The sequence below is a fragment of the Falco punctatus genome, assembly GCF_963210335.1.
Source record: "Falco punctatus genome assembly, chromosome: Z".
In the NCBI taxonomy this organism is placed as follows: Eukaryota; Metazoa; Chordata; class Aves; order Falconiformes; family Falconidae; genus Falco; species Falco punctatus.
The window spans coordinates 43,761,309-43,774,265 of NC_137586.1; the positions used below are offsets into that span (position 1 = coordinate 43,761,309).

The 12,957-nt window shown below is 45.4% G+C and overlaps 1 protein-coding gene across 1 annotated transcript in view; it reads left to right on the forward strand.

Annotated features, from left to right (window-relative positions):
* Positions 1 to 286: 286 nt before the first annotated feature.
* Positions 287 to 12,957, forward strand: part of NTRK2 (neurotrophic receptor tyrosine kinase 2) — a 224,270-nt gene continuing 211,599 nt past the window's right edge. The window contains exon 1 of the mRNA XM_080372754.1: positions 287 to 5,133. Within this exon, the coding sequence (XP_080228880.1) occupies positions 4,925 to 5,133 (209 nt within the window). The 5' untranslated portion in view covers positions 287 to 4,924. The remainder of the gene's footprint in view (positions 5,134 to 12,957) is intronic.

A 12,957-nucleotide genomic window follows, 5' to 3' on the forward strand; every position in this document is an offset into this window, starting at 1 on the left:
TTCCTCGTTTATTGGAAACATGGTAGTTACAGTTAATTTTTCCTTCCTCTTTCCTCCCCTTCTTCCCAAGATAAAGAGGTGTGATAATCTTCTTGACCACAAGGTGGCAGGATTCAGCTTCACTTTAAAGCCAATAAGCGCTAACACTGCTTGAAAAATATCGATAAGGTAAAAAAACCCCGCATCTATTATCCAGGGGTGAAAAATCAGCTATGATCAAGTTAGCTAGATAGATCTGCAAATAGGCAGAACACTGGAAACAATAGAAGTCAGGCTATTTGTGTTTGGAAGATGTTCAGAAAAGGGCTGTGTAGAAGACAATTTTTATCATTGAGGGAAAAGATGTAGGAAGTTAGGGAAGAAAGGCAAGTACATGTCAGCCCAACAGCTGCTGGAGATCTGAGTTCATGTGCTTGCTCTGGGTCACAGTGCATCTGTGTGTCTCTGACCACAGTTCTAGCTTGAATGTAAGAAAATCCTCATGTGAAAGGTTTCATAGGAATCAGGATATTTCTCTTGAAACAAAAGGTTTCTGACAAATTCGAGAGTTCCCATGAGCTGTCCAAGCTCCCCCTCTTGTAACATCTAAAAATCCCCCAAACTGTATGCAAAATGTAACCAGTTTATTTCTATACAGTTTTGGTAAGACTGATCTTTCTGTATGCACTCCTTTGGACAGAATAGGATACATTATTATACCCACAAATTATGTGGCCTTTACTTTTTCCCAGACTCTGTGGTATAATTTATTATTTCCCCACATAAATAGCAGTACTCTCACAGTGATTCTTTGAGTTTTCAGCTCCTGCCTCCTTTCTAGAAATCCAAATAGTTACTAAAACTTCTTTGCTATGGTACAAAGGTACTTTCCATACAGTGCATGAGTTTAAGTTTCAGAGCAATCAATCTCAATTTCAGGGCAGTAATTTCAAGAAAACACATTGAGTATTTCAGCATCTTCAGGTTTTGCTTCTAATATATTCAGATGAGTGCACTCTCTTAACTTTATCTATGGCAGTAAAAAAATAATGAGCAAAGAAACGCGTATTTCAAGGGAACAGAATCCCTGGGAGGTTGTTAATTGGCTCTCACCTACCTAAGGCAAATCTGACTTTACTTCACCTGCCTGAAAAGGTTCTATTGCTCAAGATTCCGGTGTTCTCCAAGGTGATCTGTTGTGCTTAACCATCCTTTCCATACAAAAGTTCTTGTAATGCCAAACATGAATCTTCCTTGCTGTAAATAAAGTGCATTACTTCTTGTCCTGTCCCACAGACAAAGAAAAAGATTATTACCTGTCCCTTTACATACCCTTTTACATATTTCAGGAATGTTACCGCACTTGCCTTCAATCTTTCATGCACTGAAGAAAGCCAGTTTTTTCAGTCCTGACTCAGAGTTCATTATTTTCTAGGCCTCTGATCAGAGTCTATAGCTTTGTCATATTTTCAAGTCTTTGTTGTCGTTTTACTACCTTCAGGATGATGTTTGCTCTCACAGCATTACCAGAAAGCTTCTTGTCTCTAGTGTTCAGTTGTGGTTCTCCTTGAAGTGGTTCATAGGAAGTATTTGAGTATTTGAAGTTCTTTCCTACATTCCTTAATCTGAGAGAAAAACCACAGAAGAATGGTGTTACCTTTATAAACAAAACTTAGCTATGTAGAAAAAAAAGTCGCAATTTATTACAGCAATTCTTTGCACAGTGATCCTTTTGTGAATCTAGAATTAAAAGAAGCATCTAGCTGTGCCTATTGAAAGAGCTGCTGTTTCCCCCAGTAGGCCAGCAATGGTATTTCGTGGTGGAGCATTCCCTAGCTTTCATTTTAGCAACTCTGGTGGCCCTAGCATACTACACTTTCAGTTCATTATCCTCCCACATTCTCTCTGTCAATCTATTTTGATAAAATACTGATTTCAGGGGGGGAATATATTTTTAACATAATTTGGTATTTTACCAGCATGTTTTCACACTTGGTCATTTTTGGCATTGTCACGCACAAGTACATATGGGTAAGTCTGAACCCTTCTAAGAAATGATTACTGTACAACTCAGCAACACTCTTGTGAGATCTATGTTCGAGCTGCGGAAAATACAAACTATGTTTACCACAACACGTGATGGTACCCCCTTTCCAAGTGCGTGCACTTTAGCATTATTTAACACTTATCAGCCACCTTACGAGTTCAAGGTCATACTTACAGAACTTTACTCTTCCAACACTACTGAATTATCTAATTAGCCAGTTTGATCCAACTGCATGGTTTTATTGGGAAACCCCAGATCCCAGAAAATAGAGACATAAGATGTCTATGAAGTCATAAAGTCCAGTAGGTCCCCATATGTGATCAGACAACTTTGAGCTTATTGTCATAAAATCGCTGGGAGAACTATGATGAGTATTTGTTGCCTTAAAGAGCTGGTATCTTTGTGTTCATCCAGGAGAGAGAGGGGGAATTACGCATGTTTTCCAAATTTGTAAGCAGACTTGGCTGGAGAACAGTAATGCAGGTTTTGCAACAACTTATAGGGTTCCATAATGGCTGGTATTAAGGACCTTTCTCTAGGTGTTTTGAAAATGGAATCATATTGCAGTTTATGCCATTAGGTTTTCTGTCTCTCTTTTCCTCTTAAACACTTTCCTCCAAATCCTTTAAAAATCCCAAACTATTTCGCTACTAGATTGTTGCATAAAATTTTTATCTTACTTTCTATGCTTCTATAAATATTTCTATTTAGAGAATTATTTTTTTTAAAGTTATTAGTGCCCTTTTTTCCCAATTTTGTGATACTTGTAGACAAAATGCCATGTACTTGAATGGTATTTTTTATGGTCCTTCCATGTTTTTGTGCTGCATCATATGGTTTTGTTATTCCGTGGGACTCTCCTGATCTTCCTTGTTTTATTCAGAAAGGACAAAGTGCTGAACTGTAAGGAGGAGATATGTGCTGAGTAAAAAATGTATCTATGCAAAAATTTTACTTAAATTTCAAATAAATTTGGTTTAAATATGATAGCATGATCGACAATATTTTCCATCACGTCTATCTGGTCTTCATTCTGCCTTACAGGGCCTTATAAATCAGCGTTTCAACTAGGTATGGATATGACTTTCGTAGCAGGATGTTCTTTGAAAGCAAAACTGGCCCTGCCTGTGACTATGCCAGGCCTACCAATGTACCCAGTGAGAACTGGATTTTTCTGTAGCCTGAGCAAATGTGGAAAGAAAGGAGTGTGTTTTCAATTAATAAGTGCCATGTCAAATTGATTCCCGAGTACTTTCTATCAGCATTTTGACTGCTCGTTCTGTACCTTTGTTACAAAATTCTGTAACCTTTCTTTCTTTAATTCACCCTGATTTACTCGTTTCAAAATATTCAGCTCAGGTAATTAGACAAGAAAGGACTGTCACCATCTTTGGATATAATGGTACCAAGACAAGTAAACAGCCTGTCAACTTGAAGCAAAGGTGGCCTGTCGTTTGACAGGACCGAAGGAACACAGTCTCAGAAATGGCAAGCGAAGAACATCGTTATTATGCCCAATTTCCCACATCAGCTGCTCTTTGCACCTGCGAATATGTGACACACGAATGTAAGTCGGACTTGCCTCAGCCGCGATGCAGGTGAACGGTACCTCCTTGCCGCCCCACCCCGCCCCAAAGCGGGCACTGTACCGGTCCGTAGGGCGGTCAGGGGTTAATTAACCCCTCTTGCTAATCGCGGCTGTGCGCCGCTCCCCTCCCCCAGCGGGACCGGCTGCACGGGCCTCGCCGCGGGGCGCGGTGCATGGCGGCGGCGGGACGCGCGGTGGCGCCTGCTGAGCGCTGCGGCAGGCTCCGCGCACCGGCGGCACCGCTGCGGAAAACCCGCACCCGGGGGTAGGGGAGGAAAACGCAAAACGTCCCCGGCCGCGGAGCCGTTAAGGGAAGGACAAAGCGTTTTGGGTAAAGAACGAGGCTTCGCAGGGTCGCTCATCCGTCGCCTGACGGGGCTTTTACAACAGCCCCGTTTATCACCCGCTGGGCGAGATCCCGCCCTGGCGGGAATGCCCAGTGGCCCTCGGCGAAGTGTCCCTGTCCGCCCGAGGGGTGGGGTGGGGGTGGCAGCCCGCATTTACGGCCCGGTCCCGCGGGGCGCGCGCGTGTGCGTGTGCCTGCGTGTGTGTGCGCGCTTCTGAAGGCTCAGGCACAGGCGCCTATTGGTATCTCCTCTCCGGCATCCTCCCTTCCCTCCCCCTCCCCCCCCCCTCCTCCCTCCCCTGCTTGCCTTTTTTTTTTTTTTTTTTTTTGATTTCAGGCTCATTTTGTAGAGTTTCTGCCCCTCTCTGCGTCAGCCCCACGTCACTTTGCCGGCAGCTCCCCGGCTTGGGCTGGAGCAGGAGCCGGAGCTGCTTTATTATCAGCTGGAGGGAGGAGGAGACGGTGCGTAAAGCAGCGAGCGCGGCGCCCCGAGCCCCGCTGCCGCTGCCGCGGGCTGCGCCTCCCTTCCCGGCCGCCCGCCCTCCCTCCGGCGGGCAGCGGCCGCTCGGGCCCCCGCAGGTAGGAGCGCAGCCTCCGCCACCTGTCCCCGCGGCTCCGCGCGTTTTGCAGCATCATCGGGAGCCGCCGCGGGGGCAGGAGGCGCCGCTGCCCGCCCGCCCGCCGGGCCGAGGGCAGGTGCCGCGCCGCGCCGGGGCCCCGCTCGCCCCTCTCCGCCCCGGTCCCGCCGGCTCTGGCTCCGGCTCCCGCCGCGCCGCGGAGCACCCGTGGCGGGCAGCGCCGCGGGGCGTCGGTGGCTGCGGCTGCGGCGCGCCCATGTGAGCCCCGACTGCGGGGTGCCCGCCCGCGGCGCGGAAGGCTGCGCACCCTCCGGGCGTGCGCCCCGCCGGCAGCGGCCGGAGCAGGCGGAGGCCGTCGGGACAGCGCTGGAGTGAGCGGGGCCGGCATGGTGTCCGGGCGGCGGAGGCCGGGGCTCGGCCTGGCGCGGCTGTGGGGCTTGTGCTGCCTGGCGCTGGGCTGCTGGCGGGGCGCGCTGGGCTGCCCCGCGTCCTGCCGCTGCAGCTCCTGGCGGATCTGGTGCGCGGACCCGGCGTCGGACATCTCCTCCTTCCCCGTGCCGCAGCGGAGCGCCGAGGGCGACAATGTCACCGAGATGTGAGTACGGCCCGGGCCCAGCCCGGGCGCGGGGGTGGCGGGACGGAGCAGCAGGGGGACGCGGCGGGAGGGGGCGGCGGGCGGCGGGGAACTCCCCCGCGCCGAAATGCACCGGCTCCGCGGGCAGATGCGGTGGTCGGACGCGTAGAAGCCCGGTGTGATTTAATTCGGACGCGACTTCCCAGAGGTGCCGCTGCGAGCCCATTTGGATGATGAATCCTAATGGCCCGCGATGCGGTTCCCGGGAGCAGGGCGGGCGGCGCGGCGGGAGGAGCGCCCGGGGCCACCGCCGGCCGCAGCGGGAGCGGGACTGGGACTGGGACAGGGACCGGGACCGGGGGCGGCGGGCGGGGGCCGCCTTCAGCCCCGGCCCCGGGCCCTGCCGCGGGGCGCCCACCGCCCACACCTCACCCCTGCGGCGGCGGCAGGTTTGGAAGGTGTAGGGGGATTTTATTCTGTTTAATTTTTTACTTTCGCTCTGTTTATTTCTGCGAACTAATAGTTTTGGTGGGAGGCTTCTCCCCCTCCCCCCGATCTCTCCAGTACTCTTTTTTTCCTATTAAAAAAAAAACCAAGAAGGAAGGGGCGGGGTGGGGGTGGGGGGGTGGGGGATAGGGGGAAGGAGGGGGTGCGGCAGATTCTGGTGAAAGGGAGAGCAAACTATCTTCCCTGCCCTGGCCGTAGGCGTGCGAGCCTGCGTTGCCCTTCTTCAGTAAGGTGGCTGGAAGGAGAAAATACTAAGCCTGTAGAGGAATGAGCAAGTGCTAGAGGATTAGGAAACCCTCATTAATAGTGAGGAATGTGCAAAAAGTTGGGTTTTTTTCTCTCTTACTCATGTGTTGCTGCCATCCTTGCTTGCCTACAGATGACACTTGGTGAGGGAGTTCTGTAGCTTTTTGTGTTTAATCCTGCATTGTTTCACAGCTCTGTGCTTGGTGGTGTCTACCTACACCACCTGAGCAAAGCTGCAAAGGCTCTTGCTGAGCAAAAAATTTTGGATACTGGACATGTTGACGATAGGTCTGGGGAAAAAAAAACACCTTCTCAAGCTGTTTTGTCCATTCCATATTTCTCAGTCTCCATTGTTTCTGGATTGTTTTCCATGGCATTTAATGTAAAAGATACCGGAGTATTTTTTCCAAAATCTATACAGATTTCTCACTATTTGCATTTTCCATCCTTCTTCTCTTTTTCAGTGTCCTTTAGAAACAATATAAAAATACTGTGTAATACTGTGTGATTTCAAATGGAATTCTAGCTTTTGGACTACCTTTCTGCAGTTTGCTGAAGTCAGTTTGCTGCATTTCTGTGCGTGTGTTTGGGGAAAAAGCTGGAGATATTAATTTCTACTGCTCATATATGGCCTACCTTTGGTAGATTTTTAGGACCTATGGTAAAGAAACAGTCTCTTGAGTTGTTACAGCAGTTATTGTTTCAGATGTTTGTTTAGTATTCTGTGGATTGCTTCATTAAAAAAAAACAAACTGCTTTGATCTATGCATCTCTGCTTATTTTCATGGCTTTGCTAGCCTTATCCGGTGCTTTCAGTTTGGAGGTAACAGAGCAATTTCCCCCTAGAATTAAAACTCAGTTTAAATGGCCAGGGGAGAAAATAGATATGTAAATATGTATTCCGGCCATGATCAACTTAAAACATGTTTAGTCATTTTGCACTGATTTTTTGGTTTTAATTTTCCTGTGTCTTTTGAGCATCACTGTCTTTACAGTTCTTTTCAGATTTTACTGTATCATTGTGTGACATTGCATGTTGTTGTGTTCGGTGATCTCAAAATAATTTTGAGTCATGGATTTCTCAGGAGATGCTGTTGCACATTTTTAAGATCTTTTCAAGTGTACTTTTAACAAAAAACACAGAAGCCCTTTGATTAGTTTATAGGCACAAATTAAAAATTGGACTGCAGTAGCTTCATGTTATTTATTGTGGGAGCTCGGTAAACAGTAAAATATGTAGGGAAGCGTTCTAACATGGTAGATAGAAATTGTGGAAACACTTTTTAGTGCTGCACATCTTGCTTTATTCTAGCTAAGAAACAGGTTTAAAAGGCTGGGGCATTGCATTTTGCTTGGGAAGCTTCAGGCCTGATTTTTCTTATATGTGCTCTATAGATAGAGGAGCACAATTTTATTGGTCTCTGGCGGAATTACTCTTGGTATAAATAAGAGTGGGAAAAGCACAAGACGATTAATTTCTAGTGATTTATTCCCATGTATTTCCTGAGTGTCTGTTGAAGCCAGACCTTCGTTGTTGCTTATGTCCTTTTCTTGACAGGAGTGGATCCCGCAGTCCTGGGCAAAACATCCACAGGTGCCTGGGGCACGTGGGCTGAGTAAAGATCCTCACCTGAGCCACATGCACTGGGGGTTGTTGAGATTAACTGCATGGCTAGGGTGGGCATGTGAAACCCGTGGTGATGTGGGGGCTGGCAGCAGGCCAGGTAGATGGCACCCGGCAGGCAGGATGTGAGTGGGCAGCAAGGGTTTCCCCTTGGCTCTAAAAAGTGGGAGAGAAAGCCAGGGTGGTGCTGGTAGAAATAACAGACCTGCGGTCCCACATGCTGGGCAGCCTCCACTACCTGATGCTTCAGCTCTGTTTTGGCCCGTCGGTAAAATGCAGTTTAGAGCTTAATAAGCACTCTCCTCCCAGTCCAGCTATTTCTTGATTTCTGGTTGGATCCCCCGTCCAAATCTACTGAGAGCAGTAGAAAGATACCTAAAACACTTTGTATCAGCCCTGTGAGGGCCAGCTGCTGAAACTTGGTGTGGCAGGGCATATGAGTATTTGTGTCTTGTGTTCTTCTTAGTCACCTTCCTCACTCTTTCCCTTCCTAGTTGTTTTTGCATCATTTTCTATGAAGGTGAATAAAAAGCAGCTCTGTCTCTAACAAGATTTTAGATTTGTCCCAATTGGCTAGAGTGCTGACATGGGCTGGTCTTTATGTGGAAAGCATGTGCCAATGCTAAAATTGCTTATCCTGACAGAGCTTAACTGTAATAATTGCTTGGTAGTTTTGATATTATTAGAGATAAATTGGACTCTAGAGTGAGATCCTTCGTTAAAATCGTATGAGTCATTAAAGCTCACATTAAAAGCCAAGGACCAAGAGTGGTGAGAGCAAAACGACTGTGTAAGTGTTATTCAATCCATGCATTGTAGGCAAAATAGCAGATAAATAGTCCTTGGTGAAATCACTTGAGCAAAAGTATAGGTAGGGTAGTAAATGAGTAATTTTTAAAGTGTTCAGGGCTCCTTATAAAGGGACTGGTCTAATATTTCCTTGTTAAGTAAAATGTATTGTCAGTATATCTTAGTGTATATGACTCTTCAAAGACTTTGATTTTGACGTGTCTTCTTGCAATGCAAGTATATTCCTGGCCTAGTTTCACAGTTCTGATATCAAGTCATTAATATGTTTACTTAACGATTATTCAGGTGAATGGGGTTTGAAATTAATTGCTCTAATTCAGGCAGAACTGCTTGTCTGAAATATAGTAGGTGACTTCTAAGCTTTTGCCTATTAAAGGAGAGGTGATTGTGTATTGCGTACATTTCAAAACCACAAAATAGATGTCTAATGCAGTTATATAAAGCACTCTAGAATTGTTAATAAATAAGACAGGGTAAGTAATTTATAGAGTAAATTATTTAACAAGTCATGTGAGCTTGTGCTAAAAAAAAAAAAAGGCATGTTTAAATGCATGCAAAGCTCAGAGCTGTTGGTATTTTGGGTCTCTTTCATTTTAGATTCCTAGGCTGCTGCAGATTTAACATAGTATAAAATGCTCTACAAGGCTCTTCAACCCCCACCTCTTTCTTCTTCAAAGCAACTTTTCGCTGTGCAGCATTGCATGGCTTGGCTGGATTGGAAAGTTATTTCTGGTGACTTGGATTTTTATAATAAAACATGAGGCATCAGGCAACAAATCACTAAAGGGGTTTTGGACAGTGGTGATATAATAGCTGCTTTTAGAAATTTGTCTTTTTTTTTTTTTTTTTTTAATCTTTATTTCAAAAGCCATGTAATTGGTTAAGGTGAGTTGAAAGTAAGCATTGTGAAAACCAGTTTTGTAATTTCTAGGTTCTAAAAATACTCAAAACGTCCCAAAGCATTGGGTTTTGTGTATACTGGGATTATTTTTTTGCTCCCAGGAAACCTTTTGCATGGCTTATTTTAGTCCTTGTCTTTCCTGTTGATGAGGACTGATGGGTCTCCTTGGGGTCTTCACTGGGGCTGCCTTATCCAGGCTGATGCCAAAAGCTCATGCTGGAGAAGGGCAGCATCCTTCAGGAGGCACTCAGCATTGGGCAGCATTGGGCTGGCAGAATACTGCCTCTTCTTCTACATCTTTGGTCACTCAAGAGTTTTGAAAGTGGTTTGGGATTTATATCCTAAAATGAAAGTTATTTGTATGAATTTAAGGTTTTGGTCTTGAATATGTTGTTTTCAAGAATCTTCCACTTCTTTCCATACTGATGAGAAAAGAGAGGGCCAGCACTACAGCCTGTGGTATCTTTAGGATGGCATTTTCCAGATTTCTCAGGTTCTATTTTTTCTTTTATTATTTTTATGCCGACAGTGTAAGGGAGAAAGTAGCTTAGCAAGATTCTCGATCCCAAATTGTAAAGCAGAAACTTCGACATAACTAAACAAGGGCGTTATTTCTCCATATTGGATTTAATTTTAAAGTAAGAAGGACCCTTGACACAATCCCCCCCCCCCCCCGTTTTGTTTTTCTGTTTTTTTTTTTTTTTTTTATTGCAGCTCTCTCTCTCCTGTGTTTGTCATCCGTCACTGCATGAATGTCTTAACACTATGTCAATGAAGGTGGTCATCCAAATTTTTTTGCCCAGGCTGGATGAGTGTATCAAGTAATGAAGAGTAACAAGAGATGAAAAGCAGAGCAGAGAACTCTAAAATCTTCTTAATGCTTTCTTGATGTTAGATGTAAATTTATCTTGTTACATCTGAAAAAACTCTTTTTGAAAACTGTCTTATAAAAAGTGAATCACTGATTGTATAAATCCATTAACTTACATGCATTTCAAACAGAGAAATAAATGCACGGGGGTTTGAAAGCCTATACTGCCTGGGATGTGAATGCTCTGTTACTGGCTGATCTTTGTGTTTGCCAAGGTCTCTCCATCCAGGTGTATGTAGGCACACAGCTGCTATTAAAACCAAATAGAATTGGGATGCACCTTAATTCCTGTTCAGTTGTGAGCCTGTATTTTCAGAGACTGCAAAAAGCAAACTAAACTACCCCCCTCCTGAAATATGCATATGGAGATCCTGTTTCTCACATAGCTACTATTAACCATAACATTGCACAATCATAATGGGAAAGGAGCCATGCCATGGAAATTCTGTAGTGAATATGCAATATTCTTTTTTATTTTCTGGAAGAAAATGACCTGCATTGAGTGTTGCTCATCAACAGAAGTTATAGCTGAAAGTTAAATGTATTTAATACAGATTCAGCTATTCCTGTTTCTGGCTTGTGTTGTCATCGGTAGGATACATTTGTGAAGATCAGATTTCAGATCAATATTCTTTTGTTATTAGACCAGGCCTGAAGAAGTGCTATTTTTTTGCAGAAGTGAGAGAAAGTGGAACAAGGTAGGCCAAAGGCCCAAGGCATTTTCAGAGATTGTAATCTCTGAATGGTGTGACTTGAACCAGCCTTTTGCTAAGCCTGGTCCTGATCCAGCAAGGTACTTAGATGCCTTTTATTTCACGGGGAAGCTGAGGCTGAGCTCCTGGCCTTGTTAAAGTCAGTGACAAAACTGGATGCAATTAGCATTCCACCAGGGTAGAGTAGTTTAGAGGAAATATGGGAAGGATGAAAAGAACTTTGATTCAAAGCATTTTCCTGCCTAAGTTTGGAAGAGAAGGGGCCTGTTGCTCCATCATTTGATATGTTTTTGAGTTGTGGCTTTTCTTGGATCTCAAGTGTTTTCCTACTGTGTGAAGACTAAATACATTGAGGACAAGAGGAAGTTGAGATTGAGTATTTTAGAGTGGTCTTTTGTAAAGTGTCAGGTAATTCTGTATTGAAATGAACCTGCACTTCCATGTGCAAAACAGTAGCTTTTGCTACAGAACTACAGAAGCTTGTGTCTATTTCACTGTATACAGTTGTCTAATGTAGAAGGGCAATACATTAATCAAGGTTAGTCCATTGCTGAAACAGAAAAGTGGTGAAATGGCAACACTTCTGAGCTCCTTAGGGAAGAGTCTGTCAATAGAGCTGTAGTTGGGGCTGGGCAAGTTACCTATTTTTCGTTTTGGTTTGACAGTTGAGCCAAAAGAAATCTTCCAGTTTTAGATTTAGCTGTAAGTATTTTTACCTTATTTCCTAACCATACATGTAAAAATAATTAAGGCCATATTCAGCAGATACCTTGTGAAGCGTGGATGTCCCACATTGCACAATCAGATGCTGTATTCCATGTGACGATTGTATAGGATGTGACTTTTCCCTTTCTTTTGCAACAACTGTCTGATTTTCTGAATGCCAGACAGCACAGCAGGCATATGTGGATAAATCATGTGCACATACTGGGCATGTCAGACTTATTGGGTATGGACTGGGGGACTTTTCACAGCATGTGCAGTGGGTGTCATGTGCTGGCCTTGCTGCTCATGCTGGGACTGTCCCAGGCCTCAGTGTTTAAAATCTGGCAACTCCCTATGAACTGTGTAGCGAAGGCGCTGAACTCAGCTGGCTGCTGTCCTGCCAGCAATGGAGTGCTGGCTTCTTCCAGGAAGTGATTCAGGAGGCTAAATTAGGGTCCTGCTGCAAATTATCTAATGGAGGCGTACCCTTCTCCTGTCACTGAGCATGAGAAGACCTTGGGGACTTGGTTCACTGGGGTGAGTGGAAAAAGCAAGACCTTCCTTTTAGTGAGCAGAGTCACACTGTGGACTAAGATGTTTGTGTGGTCCCAGATGAACCATTTCAGCGGCGCACGTGGGGAGCTGCTCTGCCTGAAGCAGAGCATGGGTATGAACCAAGGTCTTGTATGTCAGCATCTTAACTACTGTCCTGTATGGTGTACAGATGTGGGCTTGCTGTGGTTCTTCCTGTCTGAGTCGCCTTACTTGGCATGGAACATTTGAATGTGCTTTTGGGTCAGCGAGCAGGACAGTCTGTTTAGCTAAGCAACTGTGATGCTTATTTGTCTAGCGAGACAGCTGGGTCCTGCTCCTCCACTGAATGCTCAACTACAGCAAAAATCAGAACAGCATGAACAGGTAAGGTTGAGACTGCCCCCTCTCAGGTTGCTTTATAGTATGGTATCCTCCAAGAGACTGGGGGTCAACAATATTCCCTTAAGGAGAAGAAGGAATTGAACCTGGTACCGCTGGACACCACTGGAGCATTATTTCCAGCATTTCTTCCAGATCTGTGGTCCTTCCAGATCTTCCAGATCTGCCTCACACAGACACGGGTTGCATTTTTTTGTTGTTTGTGTGTGTGGGGGGGGTTTTTTTGTTTGTTTTTAAACAGGTGCATCTATTTGCTGAATGTAGGTCTAGTTCAGGAAGGAGAAATTACTTCCCCCGGCGCCCCCCCCCCCCCCCCCCCCCCCCCCTTTAGGCATGTGAATAGTCTATTGCACGGTCATCTCCTACTCCCCCCTCCAGTCTTGCCTCTTTGTAAGTTTTAGAAACAGGCTTTGGAACACAATATGCATACCGTGATCCTCACCTGGTAAACACATATGCTGTACTTTTCTGCTGGGAGCAGTTGTGTTGTCTTCATGGGACTAACTATGTAGTATACTTAGGCATATGCTGAAGT